Source organism: Centroberyx affinis, unplaced genomic scaffold, assembly GCF_046629955.1.
Source record: "Centroberyx affinis isolate AG114_WGS23_722 - 3 ecotype Tasmania unplaced genomic scaffold, CSIRO-AGI_Caff_v1 ptg001583l_1, whole genome shotgun sequence".
NCBI classification, from domain to species: domain Eukaryota; kingdom Metazoa; phylum Chordata; class Actinopteri; order Beryciformes; family Berycidae; genus Centroberyx; species Centroberyx affinis.
This window is the reverse complement of record NW_027280033.1, coordinates 67,847-84,687: the sequence shown is the minus strand read 5'-3', so window position 1 is coordinate 84,687 and position 16,841 is coordinate 67,847. Positions and strand designations below refer to the sequence as shown.

General features: G+C 41.1%; 1 protein-coding gene across 1 annotated transcript; it reads right to left on the bottom strand.

The window, feature by feature from the left end:
• Positions 1 to 402: 402 nt before the first annotated feature.
• On the bottom strand, positions 403 to 4,950 carry LOC139651037 (deoxyhypusine synthase-like). The gene is made up of 9 exons (XM_071527865.1): positions 4,759 to 4,950; positions 4,366 to 4,530; positions 3,776 to 3,897; positions 3,199 to 3,295; positions 2,319 to 2,405; positions 1,915 to 2,020; positions 1,729 to 1,832; positions 1,399 to 1,524; positions 403 to 498 (listed from the first exon to the last, which is right to left on the bottom strand). The coding sequence occupies exons 1-9, from the start codon at positions 4,948 to 4,950 to the stop codon at positions 403 to 405; spliced, it is 1,095 nt and encodes a 364-aa protein (XP_071383966.1).
• Positions 4,951 to 16,841: the final 11,891 nt, after the last annotated feature.

Below are 16,841 nucleotides of genomic sequence, written 5' to 3'. Positions count from 1 at the left end.
AACTGAAGCAATATGATTTCCTATGAAATCTATCCAAATGAAAAGTGAAAATGATAATGTTTTACCAAACACACAAAATGCAAATTGTGGCACTTCTTCATGACCAAAAACTTAACAAATCATGACCCCAAATATTCAGGTGCACACTCAGCAGCTCTACCTGTAGTGAATACACACACATGTTCTCAAACAAAAATACACACAGCTGAAATTAGTTAAACTCTACACATACTGTCTTTGGAAAATACCCTTTCCAGTACCAAGTTGTTTGCTGTATTTTTAACAGAAAAGCACTGAGAATGACAAACTCATAACTTCAATGAGATAAAAAGGGAAAACAGAGACAAAGACAGAAACAAAGTTGGTTGTTGTTTCTAATCGAGGATTTGAGGAGGCATCCATTCATTCCTTTTTCTTGCCAGCGATCAGCTTGTCAGCATGGAGTGCAAAGGTCTCAGCCATCAACAGAGGGAAGACTATCGAGGCGTCTGCAAACACCTGAAGAGAAAGGATGACGAGCAGTGTATTACAACCTTAGGGAACCAGGTTCAAGGGCAAACAGTCACTCAACAGTCACTCAACAAGACCAGGAATACTTGGATCACAGATCTGCCTCAGTCTTACACTGTGATGACATCACCATGAGGCTTTAGCAAGGAGAAAGGAAATGGAGCAGTTCATTACAACCTCAGCCAACCTGCTTTCTTCCTCATCTTACCTATGTGGCCAGACCACCCGCTGATTATTCAACCATGCAAAAACATCCCAAGTCTTTAACACTGACAAAGTTTGACATTAGGCTTGGTGTGGTAATGGCTAATGGGCATTTTAGACGAGACATGACAGCCGCATGTGGACTCGCACTGTCTGGACACCTGGCACTCTGTGCGTGGTAACCATAGAAACAGCTGCAAGATGCTGCTATAACGACAGCTAGCTAGCCTACGTTTGTATATGTTTACGTAGCTAGTGACTATCAAACTGTAATATACGTACTTGACACACTCACTCTTGCACTGACACTTTGTCATGCAAAGGCTCTTAAAAGTGAAGTTTGAGTAATTCACAGAACACAAGAATTTACTTTTCCTCCATTTTTCAAATTCAGTGACAACAGAGCAAACTCTCATTTTACTAGTCAGGCAACATGGCATCCACTGATCAATCAGTTGTGTGGTGAAACTCTGCGTCACGGTGTCAAACATTTCAAGACAATTTAACTCAGCAGATGGGCATGTGTGTGAGACAAGCATGAACACGATCAAGGTCACATGCCACTCCGCCTGCCAGACTGCCCGCTCCTCCGTTCCTCCGCTCCTCCGCTCCTCCCTGCTCGCCTCTTACCAGCTGGCTGTCGCTTCTTGTCTAAAAAGCCTTAAATACTGGTATAATAGATACCTTCACAGGTTTAGCATCTGTACTGATCTTGCCCCAGGACACGGCCTCATCAGGTCTGGCCCCGGAGTCAGAGCCATCAAACTCCTGACCTGTGTTCACATACACAGAGTAGTCGGCTCCATGCCTCTGCAAGGAGACAGAAATAGTGTGTCAAAACAGGAAAGTAAACAAGGGAGACAGCTTGATTTTGAGTGTGTGTGTGTGTGTGTGTGTGTGTGTGTGTGTGTGTGTGTGTGTGTGTGCTTCTTATTACATATGAATGATAATGCAACAATGGTGAAATCAATGGTGAGAGAGAGCACAACAAATTCAAAAATGCTAGCTAGTTACCAAGAAATTGGAATTGGCGATGTGGTGCTTGACTATGCCACCACCCAGGATGATCATCCCCGTCCGGTTGGAAGCCACTGTAATGTCGTTCAGCCTAGTGATATCTGGAATGAAACGCATTTGCCGTATGAGCGACTAGTAACACAAAGACAACTGCTAGTTTGCTGCCATGAAGGTTTCCTTTACCCTCCACTATGTCCGACACCAAGCCAGGGTTCTGAGCTGAGAAGATGTAGAAGACGTCTCCCAGAGCGCCATCTGTCAGGGCAGGGCTGAACACTGGGATGTTATTCTGAAACGGACAGCAGATTAAAGGTCAACAACAGATCACTGACGGATCTGCACGAAAAAACATGCTGCAAGTACCTACTGGTTGGTGAATTAGAAAAGTAAAGAAGCAGTAAGGAGTGAGTCAAAGAAGCGGAAATGATTTATGGTTATCACAACAACAGAATCACTCTGCTTTTAAGAATTGATTGAATTGTCCTAATCTTTTGTACGATTGAAGTCAATTTCTCTCTCAGGTGATCCTGCCAGCTCTTCCCCTCGAGTGTTCCCCTGTAAGTAGCCTAATGTACACCAGAACTCACCTTGTAGGCCCAGTAGTAGACAGACTCGGGGTTGTTGATCTCCTTGCCCAGCCGATGGATCATCTTAGATGGGGTCCAACGGACGCCCTGAGTGAAGGAGAGGTCAAAGAAAAATAAAAACATCTTCTAAGCTGTAACACGAGAGCCAGGATCAGGACATCTCTACTGCCATGTGTTTGGAATTTGTAGTAGTTTTGAGTATTTGTTTTATTTTGAATATATTTTCTTTTCTTTGTTATGATTTGTGTTAACACTAGTGGCACTAGAGAACATTTTAGGGATATAGGTAGACAGCAGTGTTATAGTCAAGTCACCAAGATCATGTCTGAGTTGAGTCTCGAGTCCTCAGTACTTGGGTCCGAGTCCGAGTAGTTTGAGTTCAAGTAATCCATGCTAGAACAGTCTTTTCCTTGATTTTCCTTTTACATATTTTACATTTGGCACTACTTTCCGAGCCAATTAATGTAAAATCCATGTAAGCTCACAAGGTCACAGCCATCTTCATCTATGACTTGACTAGCGATGTTCTCACTCCCAGGCAATGCACACTCACCCATATGTTACATCATCCTATCAGTGGTTGTGTAAGATAACTATTATAAGATAAATATTCATAGCCTATGTCGATACGTAGGCCTATATTGTTAACCAACGAGATGATCAGGTGCAAATTGAATGTATGCAAATTGAAAAGATGTGTAGCCGATGTCTAAGATGACCACGTCCCAAGTTCAAGTTGTCAGTGCACATCAAGAGTCATCAATATTCAAGTCTGAGTCGAGTCATGAGTCATCAAATTGGGGCAGACTCGAGTCAGACTTGAGTCGAGTACCACAACACTGGGAGACAGATGTTCGAGGCAGAGTCCACATCAACCCACCTGAGTGTTCTGCTCCACCAGCATCTGCTTATAGATGGGCAGCAGCCAGTCCTCAAACAGACGGTAGTTATCATTGGGCATCAGAAGGTTCCCTATCCTGCACCCAGGGTGACACACAAGGATGCTGTTAGAAAGAATGCCAGCAGGGGTGCCCCCAGCGGCTCACCGAGTAGAGCGTGTACCATGTAAGGCTCAGTCCTTCCTGGAGTAACCTGGGTTCAAATCCAGCCTGTGGTCATTTGCTGCATGTTCTCCTCTCTGTCTCTCTCTCTCTCTCTCTCTCCAATACCTTCCTGTCCATCTCTCACACTGTCTCTATCTAATAAAGCATAAAAAAAAAAGAAAGAATGCTAGCAAATTCAACTAGCGTCAACATTTTTATTTTAAGTCATAAAAGAAATATAAAAAGAGGAGAAATAGCAATGAAAGTATGATTACAGATCATAATCCTTGAAGACATTTAAAATGTTTTTTTCTTAATTTACAGGCTGTTGGAATGCCTCAATTAGTTCAATTATTTGAAACCATTCTCAATTATATTTTCAGTGTTAATATGGAGGTCAACACGTTTCCTGACCTGTTGAGGCCCTTTTGAAACAGGTCCTTGCCAGGCAGGGCAAAGTCTCCCATGTAGGTGGGGGCCAGACACTTGATCAGATCCTCCTCTATGCCTCCAGCTGTGGTCACTAAGACATCCACCTACACAGAGCGAGAAAATAGATTGTGATATATTGCATTACAGACTGTTGTATGGAGTAAGACTATATTTAAAACTGTATTCCTCTGAGCCAAATGTATCTAATATCTGATGTTATTGCAGTAGGAAAATCTACAGGGGGTGGACAAAATACTATGGTAAAAACTAGGAAAATAAGGCCCAGGTTGAAAATAACTGGAATTATCCTTTAAGATCTTAATCCGCAGCATGTTTATCAAATTTAATGCAAATTTGTCACAGCAATTCAGAGTGGCTGCATATAGATGAATTTCTATGTCATGCTGAAACTTGTTGTAATTGCCATATCCTCCCTTTTCAGCCTAACAACGGACCCTTGATGGCCCTAAATTGTAAACCAGACCAAGACGCTCACACCAGGTTACGTGTTTCTGTGTATACTATGTATCATTCCTGTTATTTTGGCCACCCTCGAGGATTGCAGGTTGTACCATTCTGTGCTCTGCAAGGTAGCGGATGCTCTCCCTGACTCCACAGCTGATGAGGTTAGAGGTATAACCCAGGAAGATGGTGCAGCCTATTTGGCAGGGGCACTTTGTGGAGTCTTCCTGAACACTTCCATTCACTGCCTCCACCGGCTCCAGACGCTTCTCTATCTGTGGATGTGGAGCGGATGGAAAAGACAGATGCATGCATCTACTGGATTTATCAGACCAACCAAACTATTATGAAGAATTCATGTGTAACTCATGAAGAATGAGTTAATAACAGTCAGATGTTACGCAAGCATTCACAGAACGTTCTGACTGTCTGTATATGCACTGTTCTGCATCTGCAGAACATGCTCTGTCCCCCCTGTTCTCCCTGTTCCCCACCCGTCTCACCATGCTGTTGATCTGCTGGATAGCCAAACCCACGTTAGTGGCCTGGAAGCCCATGTTGACGTAAGACTGTAGCAGGGCTCGGTGGTCCACCCCGTTGTTGAAGTCATAGCCTCGGACCTTGGGCACATCATCTGGGATGGTGACGCTCTTCTTATAGAGCCCCGTTTGAAGTGAGTGGTTATGGTTTGACATCTCGTCTGAAAAATCTAGGGAAACAAAGGTAGTCGTTCATGTTCACAGGGTAGTGTCACAAATGATTTGTTGTATGGCAGTGTAATCATTTAGTTGTGGATAAATCACAGCCTGCTTTTAAAAAAGTGAAAAATAAATAGATAAATAAATAATTGCCCCAACTCCTTCTTCATGTTCGGGCAGGTTTTGAAATGTTCAACCCATTATTTATTATTAAAATGTAATGGTGGTGTAATGGTGTAATAATTACACCATTACACTGTAATTTTTTCAAGTGGGATTTTCTTTGTGGGATCCTCTTTTTGTCCATTATCTGTTTCTGAGCCTATGCATGTGTCATTCTCTTTGTTCTTTATGTGGTGGATCATGTGTAACTTTACTGCAATTTGATTCAAATTACTGGTGTTCTAATTTCCGTAACCGCTAGGTTATGTATGGTTAATTGTAATTTAAACTTGATGCAATTTTTCTTTAATGCGGCTGAAAATATGACAGCATTTTTCCCCATCTTCTCTCTTGATGGGCCTATCTGCCTCTGAGCCTGTGCGTGTGTCCTCGCCCTCACCCGTCCTCTTTGCTCTTTAAAAGTGACGGCTTGTGCGTAACTTTGTTGCAATTTATTGAAACTTTGTTGCAGTTTCAGTTTCATTTGAATGTGAGAGCGCACTGTTGTGATCTCTTGAATATTTTGTTACGTGTGTTCTGATTATTTGTGCATTATTAATCTTGATGCCTTTAATACGGCTATAAATAGGATATGTTGCGTTTATTTTTTTAAGGTGTGGGGGATTGGGGGTGCATCAGCCCGGTCGGGATGTAGAAGGGGGTGCGTTGCCTAAAAAGTTTGGGAACCACTGATTTAAAGGATAAGTTTGGAGATTTTGAGCCTGTATATAATTTGTCTCTGACATGCCTGTAAGATACCTGTAACATTGTAACAATGCCAATTTATGTTGAGTCTCAAGTCCTTTCTCTCATGGTTCAGCAGCATGGACTACACACCAGATGGGGGAAAGGCTAACTTTGCAGCCTTCGAAATTACATCAGACTTTGCCTCTGTATAATAACGTTACTAGAAAAATGGTGCAAAGTGCAGCACAGCTAGCGTTAAAAGTGAAACAGTAATGGCTGGGGATCAGCGTGGGTTTCACTCTAGGGTTTGTATGCTATAGATTACGATCATCAAGGCTAATCATTTTGCTAAGGCACATGAAAACAGACCACGTTGACCAGTTATTGATGTGTGTTAGCAAGGCTTTTGCCAAAAGACCAAGTGATCATCATCAATACAGCTGAATACAGTTATCTCTCACCTATGCGCTGCGCTAGGTAAGTACTCTGCTTTGCACATGTATTTACAGAGGATAATACAGAAGACAACATAAACTACACCAAATCTAAGTCCTCAAGTCATCATTTCTCAGTGAATCAGTTGGCTCAACTTAGCCACGGTTAGCATAAGAGATGGACAGCTTATTAGCAGCATCCTGCCACTACAGCGGCACAGCATAACAACAAAGCCTGTTAGCTCTGTACTGTATATAATGGAAACACACAATGAACCAACAGGCTTTGCCTTCATCAAGCTCAGCCCTGCACTGAGTCTGGGAGCCTGCTTCTGAGTGAAGGAAATGGGGTATTACATCTAGCTTTTAGGGCTAGACTAGTTTCCTCGATAGCAATAGTCCAGATAACAAACATTTGATAACAGAATTTGCACTTGCCGGTTTCGGAGAGAAATTGCCAAATCAACAACAGTTTTAATTCTTTTGGTCTGTCTCAAGTTGCTCCCTCTTTCAATAACAATACCGATGTTTATTCTTGTTTCTGACCTCGCTCTAGCAAAGGTAATTTGATAGGCATACTATAGTTTTTCGCTCTTACAATTAGCTGCTCTTCTGCCATATTTTACACTAAGCACCTGTCATTGGGGGAGGCGGAGCTGGTTGAGCCTGGATGGTTCTAAGGGGTGGGAGGGGCTTCAGCTATAGGGGAGGAGTTTTTATGGCCTGTAAAAAATAAATAAATAGTTGAATACAAGGGACAACAAACCAAATGGGAAATGAATGGATTACAAATTCATCCCTCCACCATGACCAACTAAGAAGAGTGTAAACCAGATTAAAGTGAAAATCTTGCATAAACTGCCTTTAAATATGAGTCTGTGAGCCAGTGACAGTCACATTGGATGCCTTTTCCCACACCATTTGGCTTGTTCATGGCAGCAGGCAGTGCTAAGCAAAACATTTGCTGTCATTTTCATTTATCATCCTAATAAATAGCAATGCACTGCTGAAAACAATCCTCATAAGGCATGCTAATATTAGTGTAATACATCAGTGTTTTAATGCCCTACTGTCCGTACTCTTCTTTTATGCAATGATATGAGTCTACAAGTTAAGGCAAATGTATGGTGTTCGCGGTGCGGAGGGTCTGTGCGGCGAGTGCAGAGCTCCACAGGGGGTCTGCGGAGGGTCCGCACCGAGCTCCGCGCTCCTCTCAAAAACTGAAACTCTGTGGAGGCCTCCGCAAACGCTGCAGTCAGTTCAGAGGCTATGATTGGTTAATGGTTGCTATGTTAGTTGGTTACCAGGGAAGTAAATCTAATCGAGCCAAGTGACAGCTGACAACCGGCAAAAACGGACAAGAGGAGGAGATTCTCCGCTCTCCGCGAACACCGGGCACACCGCAGAAACCGTAAATTTGCCTTAGTGCTATCTGCTATTTATTTTAATGCTGTTGGGAAAGGAGTAGGAACAGAAACGACGAATGGAATGGCTACATTATTAAGATTTATATAAGTATGAAAAGGTGGCTAAACTCTATATAAGATGTGTGTGTGTGTGTGTGTGTGTGGGTGGGTAGGTAGGCAGGTAGTAGTGAGGGGGCACTGATAACAGTCTTTTCCTTGGTTCCTTGTCATTCTAGTATGACAGAATGCTTTCAAAATAACGGAAAAAATTCTGACTAATTAGTTTTAAAATTAGGCTACTATTTAGGACGGGTTTTCATTGGTCAATACGTTTGACTTTAAAAAAAAAAAGAAAAAGAAAAAGAAAAAGAAACAAGAGATGCACATTATTGCACTTCGGTTCAGAATACTGATGAAATGTAGAATAAAATTTGCTCTTAAAGGTTTTGTACATGCCCGTTCACTTTGTAGCAAGGCTAAGCTTGTTTCTGGTCCAGCAGTCAAAAGTTTCTCCGCAGCTTGACTGTTATCTATCAAATCTATTCTCGCAGGTATTACATGGACAAATTATTGTGCAGGGTTATGAATGAGTCCAAATGCAAGGTTAAAGCTTTCCAAAAGTGAAAAAGAAGATTAAACACATTTCTCTTGCGCAATTGGCCAATATGCAGGCCTAGCCTATATATTTCGTTTAAGTTGTAATATATCATGTAATATCACATTACCTGTTCAGATCGTCCCCCGCTTGGATGTTACTCAGCTCGTGCAACTTGGACCACAGAACTTGCCGGTACATATCTACTACTTTTATTCCCTCCTATGGCCAGAGGTGCCATGAATATTCATATATGTAGGCCATACAGGATCCACAGCTGCAGCCCGGGGCGCAGGCTGTGGCTAAAATCTTGCTGCTGTGGAAAAGCTTGTCAGAGCACATTGTCATCTGAGTAGCCTACAGTATATGCTTTTGTCACGATCCAAACTATGTGTATCTCTGCATGCATGCCACCAAACACATTAGGATGAATAAGGGGCTGGCGCCTCATTAATTAGTTATTGTTGTTATAATGTTGATTTAGCCTGGTTGGATGTGGATAAAACTACAGGTTAGTTGTCCATCAGGCACATTTCGATGTAGCCTAAGCCTAATTTATGGTTATAGTGCTTACATTAAATTGGATGTTGTGCAGTAAAAGAGTTTCAAATTAACATTACAATTAAAGTAGCCTAGCAGACAACTGCAGCACACCAAGGGCAAGTTTGTCTGATTAAGCCATTATCAATTAATTTGAACTATTTAGTGTATTATTTCACAGTAGTTATCTTGTTAGTGCTCTTCTTTGTTTTATCATATCAAGTCATCTCAGCTATAGGCAATTGACATCTGTGTGACATTTTACTTGAAATACAAGTAATACAAAGTGTTTAGTGATGGAGCCCTACCCCCTTGATTAGACAAGTATGTTATCTGCTTATGGCCTCTAGCAAAATGAACCTGTTCTCGAACTGATTTTGAGTGAGAGAGAGAGAACGGTCCCCTATATGCAACTGTTTTATAATTTTGCAAAGCCAAAATATTTGTGCAACATATCAAGCTGTTTTGGGTGATGTTATTAAAGATGAATTCCAGCGAACGTCATAGAAGCTCTTTTGTGAAATTGATATGATAGCAATTCACTTGACTGACACGATAACCAGCTACTATTAACTTCTGAGTAAACCAGATGCTATATGCCATGACATCAGTTGTTACTCTGACAGGTTCAAACAAGTAAAAAAAACACGTAACCTGTCCCAAACTGGGCAGTCATGCCATCAACCCAAAAGGTTTTAAAAGAAATGTTACTGCTAAAAAAAATTCTAGTTTGGCCTTCTCTCTGACAACGCTAATGATTCTTAAATTAGAATATTCATTTACAATAGGTGATACTAAGGAAAACCTTGGAAAACTTGTGAATACATTCCCAACAAACATTGCTAATTCATCACAATGACAGTAACTAAACTTGCAGAGTGCAAAGTATTGCAACATCTCCAGCTGCAGATAAATTAACCGAATCAGCAGCATTTCCATGAACAAAAATGGAATAACAGCAAGAAGATATGCCTTTTCATAAAGACAAAAAATATTTCTCCTATTTCACTATTCCAGAAATAATCGACATTTTGATTGATTTCATGCAACTCTGCGTCAAAGAGCAGACATTGAAAGTAGCTCAAATTGATGCATGCATCAAAGATGTTGCTAAAACCTTGATGTTATGAGAAGTGGCTGTGGAGGTGAAGGTACTGGTGTCTGTGTGTGTGTGTGTGTGTGTGTGTGTGTGTGTGTCTGAGAGTCAGTGAGAACTGAGAATGGTGTTTTGGAGCAAATTACACTCTTGGGTAACACAGACTTTACAGAAGGGGGATGTCAGCTTTCAAAAATGTATTTCCACTGCTCACTACGACCCCACGCTGTAATTTGGTGGAAGAAGCCAGCAAGCCAGTCAGTAAAGTTTACATAGGTGCTTATTGGTGGATCACATGCATGCAAATGGTCTGTTGTCCAAAGCGTGTGTGTTTGCCCATAAGAAAGATGACATTAAACTGCTAGAATTGATTGAGTTGAACCTGTCATTCTCTCCCATAGAGGAAAAAAGAGAGAATGCACTGGGCTAAGACCAACTCCACATGTTTACAACACAAGATCAAAAGCATCATTCAGTTAAATAAATTAAAGCCATCTCTTCTTTTACTTTCAGTGTTTCTCAGGATAAATTGAGCAGCATAAAGCATGAGGAAGCTCACACCGGCCAGGTTTAGTTGGCACATCATGTGGCGTACCTCGTGGGGAAACTCTGCAGAGGCAACATTCCTTCTTAAATTGTCTTTCTCATTTGCTCTTTCTGCGGTGTTGTTCTTGCTAGGACCTGCACAGTGGCATCTTAAACGCCACATAAAATGCACATCATATAGTTTTCACAACACAAATCTTGTCGTATGTAAAAGGCCTCATTAACGGTGTATAAAAATCTAATCAAAACCCTTATAACTTGCACATTTTAGAGTGGCCTTTTATTGTGACCAGCCCAAGGTACACCTGTGCCTTGGGCTGGTCTAATCATGCCTAATCATGCTGTTTAATCAGCATCTTGATATGCCACACCTGTCAGGTGGAAGGATTATCTTGGCAAAGGAGAAGTGCTCACTAACACGGATTTAAACAAATTTGTGAACAAAATTTGAGAGAAATAAGCCTTTTGTGTACGTAGAAAAAGTCTTAGATCTTTTATTTCAACTCATGAAAAATGGGAGCAAAAACAAAAGTGTTGCGTTTATATTTTTGTTCAGTATAGAATTGGATATATGCATTACTAGTTGTCCATTTTTATAAAAAGGAAAAATGGCCATCAGAAGTGGCCATCAGAATATGCTGTGAAAAGGACGTAAATTCCCCAGCCCACATAACCAGACTGAAGTCCTTGCAGGGCCAACAGGTGGCCTTTCTGACCCGATTTCCATCTACATCCACCCTCAACAGTCTCCCATCAATTTGTTTTTAATCAATACTTTTTTTTAAACGATGAATGTTTAAGGCCCATTGTCTGAAGAGGCTGTTCTTGCTGTCCCCTGAACCTAACTGACCCCCCATATTGCCTTGAAAGGCTTTACAACTGTCTTGTAAAGAATATTACATTCTTCGGTGAGGTATATGTCGCCACCATCTCCATATAAAATGTCCAAAATGTTAATAGTGAGAACCGAGAGGGGAGCTATGAGGGTTTTGAAGAGATCAGGGCCCATTTTAGGGAGTTCCCTTGCTCCAGCAGCTGTAAGGAAGGAGGGACCCCTTTTTGCTTGTCTCCTCTGCATCCTTTTTCAATTAGCCTAGAAGGCACTCAAGCACTCAGGAGTCTGTAAAGGCGGATACTGCCAGGGGCTATGGCCATACCGCTGTTGTTGTCGATTGATCTGTCACCTGCAGCCATTTCCATCATGATGGGGACTCCTGAGAACCAACAGAGGTCTTGTGTAGTTCCTTGTGTGGAGCATGGCACTGATCACGCTAAGATGAAGGATTTGATTCACAATGGGGCCACCCGTTCGACAAATGTATGCACTCATGGCACACCATGAAAGGGACATTGAGCCTTTACTGCACAGATTGGTTTATCTGAGGACAGTAGATGGCAGAAAACTGCTTGAACAGCATTCCCTCTCGAGAAAGTAAAGGGACGCCACACCCAGTTCAACCAGCTTCTTTCTGAGAATTACACAACGACCTGTTTTTTCTGTGACACTACTGATTTACAAGGGGGGAATTCATCTTCGTCTGCCGCCCTCCACGGTGATCTCAGAGTTCAGGGACAACAGAGCAGATAGGGATTTGCTTCTGCTGGGCGAACATGAGGGATTGAACCCGGGACCTTCCATTTGCAGGGTAGTCTCCAACTACTAATGGAAGGTAAACTGCAGAGCATGTACAGTCATTTTCACAACAGAGGAGTCCAAAAAAATCAAATGAAAACGTCTTGTTTCTGGTAATTTTGTTTCCAAGTCTGAAAACACTCTTATCGTGCTTATAGCTGCATCATAGCAATTTCCACTGCAGCTGAGTTCCAGTCAAAACATGTGTGGCGTTATAAAGCATCTCTATGGTGTCACAGAGAAGTGTGCAGTGACCTTTGATGTAGATATTTTTTGTTCTCAGGTGCAAGTCTGTGCAGTTCTCATGCGTTAGTCTTCAGTCAATTGCCCGATGGCACTCTCGTTTCTTCCTGAGAAAAGTCCTCAGCCCCACCTCCCACCCCCCGTTGCACATGCACATGCACACGCACACACCCACACAAACACTCAAGCATCAACAGTATCTTCCATACCTTCCAAGAGAGAAGCAATATCATAAATTAAATCTTGTCTTCCTCTCATTTACTTTTAATGTGGAGAAACACTAGAACTAACAATGCTACTGGAGTGAGATAGAGGAGACCAATCGTTTCCATTATGCTCTCATTTATACCCAGATTTCATTAATTTGTAGACATACAGTAGATGACTTTTCTTTAAAATCCATTTTGTCATACTTCTTAAATTCTGCTTGTTTGGCTTGTTCAAGAGAAGAGGTTTAATTTTTGGATTGGCTGCAGTTCAGCAGGATGCAGGACTCTGGTATTTTAAAAGATAATAATAAAGATAAAAAAGATACTAATATTATATATATAAAACTCTATGGTAATAACTGCCAGATAATGTAATAACTTATAATAAAATCATAATAATAAAAACTGTTAATGTGATAAATTGCTGCATAACATTTTCAGACCGATATTGTAATAAAATAGTTCACCTATCATAATATAATCATTTCAAGTTAATGTAACAATGTATTGTATTACATTACATAATATATTACAATATCAGTCTGAAGATGTTACATTATCTGTCGATGTCACAATCTGACATTTTAGCACATTTTGCACAAGCTACATTATGCAGCAGTTATTACAATATCAGCTGCTGCACACATAAACTTGAAACATGTATATGGCTTAATCAGTATGTTGTGGGCATGTAAATGCAGCCAATTACATCTGACATACACACAGCCGCGTTTCAGTGGCAACTAGGTTTACAGTGAGGACTTCATGCAGAGGCTATCTGAGAGATTTGGAGGCAATAAAGTCATACAGTGTAGGATGATCTTTTATGGTTTTTATATCAGAGCTCATGGCAGCATGTGGGCAGGGCAGGGTTGTGTGTGTGTGTGTGTGTGTGTGTGTGTGTGTGTGTGTGTGTGTGTGTGTGTGTGTGTGCATGTTTGTTGTGCAGGAGAGGAAGGGAAAGGGAGAGTCAGACAGATGTGCAGAGAAAATTGACAGAGTGTGTTTGAGGAATGAGGAAATAGCCTACATGCCCATCTTAATATTGTCATATAAACACAAGAGCACAGAGTCTGAATTGCACCAAAGGCAGATGTGCATTAACACACACTTTGTTTGGGACAGGCGCAGGGCAGATATCAGCTTGTCTCTATTCTCAAACATCGACTCAGTCTGACTGGCAGATCATCTTTTCGGGCCAACTGATTGAACTTCCACATCGTGCTCTCACTGCCCCTGCTGTGAATTTATATTGGCACCTGCATCTCCACTTGATGCAAAGCAATTTTAAGTGGCATATGCTCAAAGTCAAGGATAGCTACTCTGTCAAAGGAGTGGACAATTAAATGTCCTACAGCTGCAAATAAACAAAAATAATGTTTTCACACTGGAAACACTTAAATAAATGACAACAGCTCAAGATATTCCTTTCTAAGCACAAGACAAGTGTAGGCCTTCACTTAGAGGATATCTTTAACTGATCAGAAAATATGGATGGAGTGAGCTTCTCTGTTAGACGCCATAACATTTAATACATTTGTCCGAGTGATGGCCAGAGGTGATAAAAGCCTGTTTACGCAGAAATGTCACAATACAAAGAGAGCAGTCACCAGCATTAAATCAAGTCAGTGACAGTGTTGCACCATGAGGTAACACTAGCATAGTAGGTGGCATCAGCACACAAAAAGAGGTGTAGTTTTGCACAAAAAAAGACAAATTTTCCCTGCTGCATGACACTTGCTGCAACTATCACATATCACGGAAAATAAGAAAAATGACCAGTGAAGGTTCTTAATTTCTGTTTTCCTGGTTTCAACAAATGCCCAACTGTAAAAACATCTTCATTTGTTTGATCCATGTCTGATTTTGACGAAACGTGGAGGGATGACGCATCTTGGCACCAGATGCATCCCAAAGCTCCAGATATCATGCAATTATTTGATCTGACAGAAGAATGGTTGATTTATCATACACAAATTGGAAATACATTATGGTGATTCCTGTGAGCTATTGCATGATGAAACGGAGTACAAAAGAAAGAATACTCTCTTGTTTTAAGTCTATGAAAATGTACAGACCAAAAAAAAGGACCTGTGTTATACTGTGTTTAATTTTGAGCACTTGGAGAAGCCGAATTTTCTGAACACACACAGAGAAGAAAAGATTACCTATCTCAAGCAAGTTTCAAATATCTGCAAGTTGAATTTTATACCGTAACAAAATTAATGGAAACAAATGGTTGTTTAGATGTATTCAAACCTCAAAAGAAGTATGGCATGCTTTGGAAAATGGTTGGTAGCAATGTTAAGTATGTGCAGTGTTGTAAATGGGTGTGTATCAGCCCACACTGTCATTCACATTCCACGACCCACCACCCACACACACACACACACATCATCTTATCGCCACCCACAACTTTGCATTTTTCAAAACCGGGGAGTAGACAGGACAGGCATTTTCGCTACATCAGTCAAACCACTGTAATGTGGAACAATGGGTGGTGAAGGCGTGGTAAGGAGAACGTTTGTGCCACTTGGTTTATTTTATTTCTGGTCTTTTCTAAAACAGATAGGGCCAACAACTCTCACACAATAACTGTGAGACTCATGCAGTTGACACTTTTGACACGCTCTCACGCCAAAGTCCATTTTCTCATGTAGTGAAAAACAAATTCATAACCGATAACTTTGCGGTGCGAACAGAGACACTGACAGCGCAGGGACAGAAGACAGAGCAGCACCGTGCAGCAGCGACTTATTCAGACCATCAGGGGGAAAGCGAGAAATATACACAAATCTATTATATTGTAATTTATTCCCATGCATGCTGCTCAGAGTAATCTCAGTCAGCGGCTCTTCTGCGTCTCTCCCTCTCCTCTCGCGCCGTGAGCAAGCAAGCAGGAGTGTGAGTGAGTTGCTATGGTTACGGGGATGCTCTGTGTCTCTGTCGCTCTGAAACTTTCTCGCGATTCCCAATAATAGGTTTTAGGTTAGTATGCCTATGCAAAATCATGAATGTAAACACCTCAATGCTGAAATCTAGTAATATAACATAATTTTATATTTTTGGTTAACATTATACAGGGTTGCTGTTTCTTGACTTAATCCAAGAGGTAAGGTGGTGTAGAAATGCAGAAAATTTGCACATTTTGTGGTGCTGCAGCCCGAACTCAAAAAGGATAAAGATTTTCTGTCAATAATCTACACAAAATATCCAGTGATAAAGTTAAAATCTTAAAAGAAGTATTAAACCCAATACTGTGTAGAAGCACCTTTGGCAGTGATAACAGCTTCCAGTCTTCTTCGATACATCTGTAATGGTTTGGCACATCTGGATTTAGGGATTTCCCGCCGTTCTTTGTAGCAGATTTGCTGAAGCTCAGTCTAGCATGATTCTGCCACCACCGCCTCATGGTTGGGACGGTGTCAGATGGGTGATGAGTTGGGCCCGACAGACATGGCACTTTGAGTTACAGCTGAAGAGAAGGAAGAGTCTGAGTAGTTCCATATTTTTTTCCCATTTCCTAATGTATTCTGTGAGCTCCCAATTTAAGAAATAACACATAACCTTAAGCTTCCTCAGATCTGTGCCTCCTCACAGTCCTGTCTGAATTCTACAGACAGTCCCTTGGGCCGCATGGTAAAGTTTATTCTCTGACCTGCTCCATCATGAGACCTTACAGACATACTGTGTTTCGTTCTAAATCATGTCCAATCAATTAAATTGGCCACATGTGGACTAAAACCAACTTGTAGTGAACTCTCAATAATATTCGAAGAAATTTAGATGCACCTTCACTCAATTCGGTGTGGGTTGAATACTAATAATTCAGTTTGTAAATACAATAAATTAATCCATTTAGAATTCTAGAACACCAAAGTCTAGAAAAACAACATGCCTACACATTTTTGAAAGAATTGGGAGGATATCCCACGTGACAGGTAAGTTGGGTGGATACCTCTAGATCACATTAGATGGTTTAGAGCTATTGCAATTAGAATAATGCAAATATAAATTTTTGCAAAAAAATCTGTGAAGTAAAGATTTGTAAATGCAATTCCTTTATTCCTAGAATGGTTAACCGAGATGAGGATGAAACTGGTTTGAAATCTCTATTTCAAAAAATGACTTGAAAGCTATTGAGCTATTGTTGAAATCCCACATGCTCCACATGTTGCTGCTCCTTTCCTAAACAACATGGACGAGCAACTTCGGGTTCAGTGGATCATCACTTATCAAATTCCAAAAATACATGCCAACTTGGGTGACCAGACATCCCAGTTTTCCGAAATGTCCCCAGATCCCCCCTCTCTGGATGGCATCAGTATAACCAGGAT

Excerpts from the sequence above, each read along its gene's own strand:
- LOC139651037 (XM_071527865.1), bottom strand. The coding sequence starts at position 4,950 with ATGTCAAACCATAACCACTCACTTCAAACGGGGCTCTATAAGAAGAGC. Across the intron at positions 2,406-3,198 it reads TGGTGGAGCAGAACACTCAG|GGCGTCCGTTGGACCCCATC; the intron begins GTGGGTTGATGT and ends TCCTTCACTCAG. Across the intron at positions 499-1,398 it reads CAGATGCTAAACCTGTGAAG|GTGTTTGCAGACGCCTCGAT; the intron begins GTATCTATTATA and ends CTTTCTCTTCAG.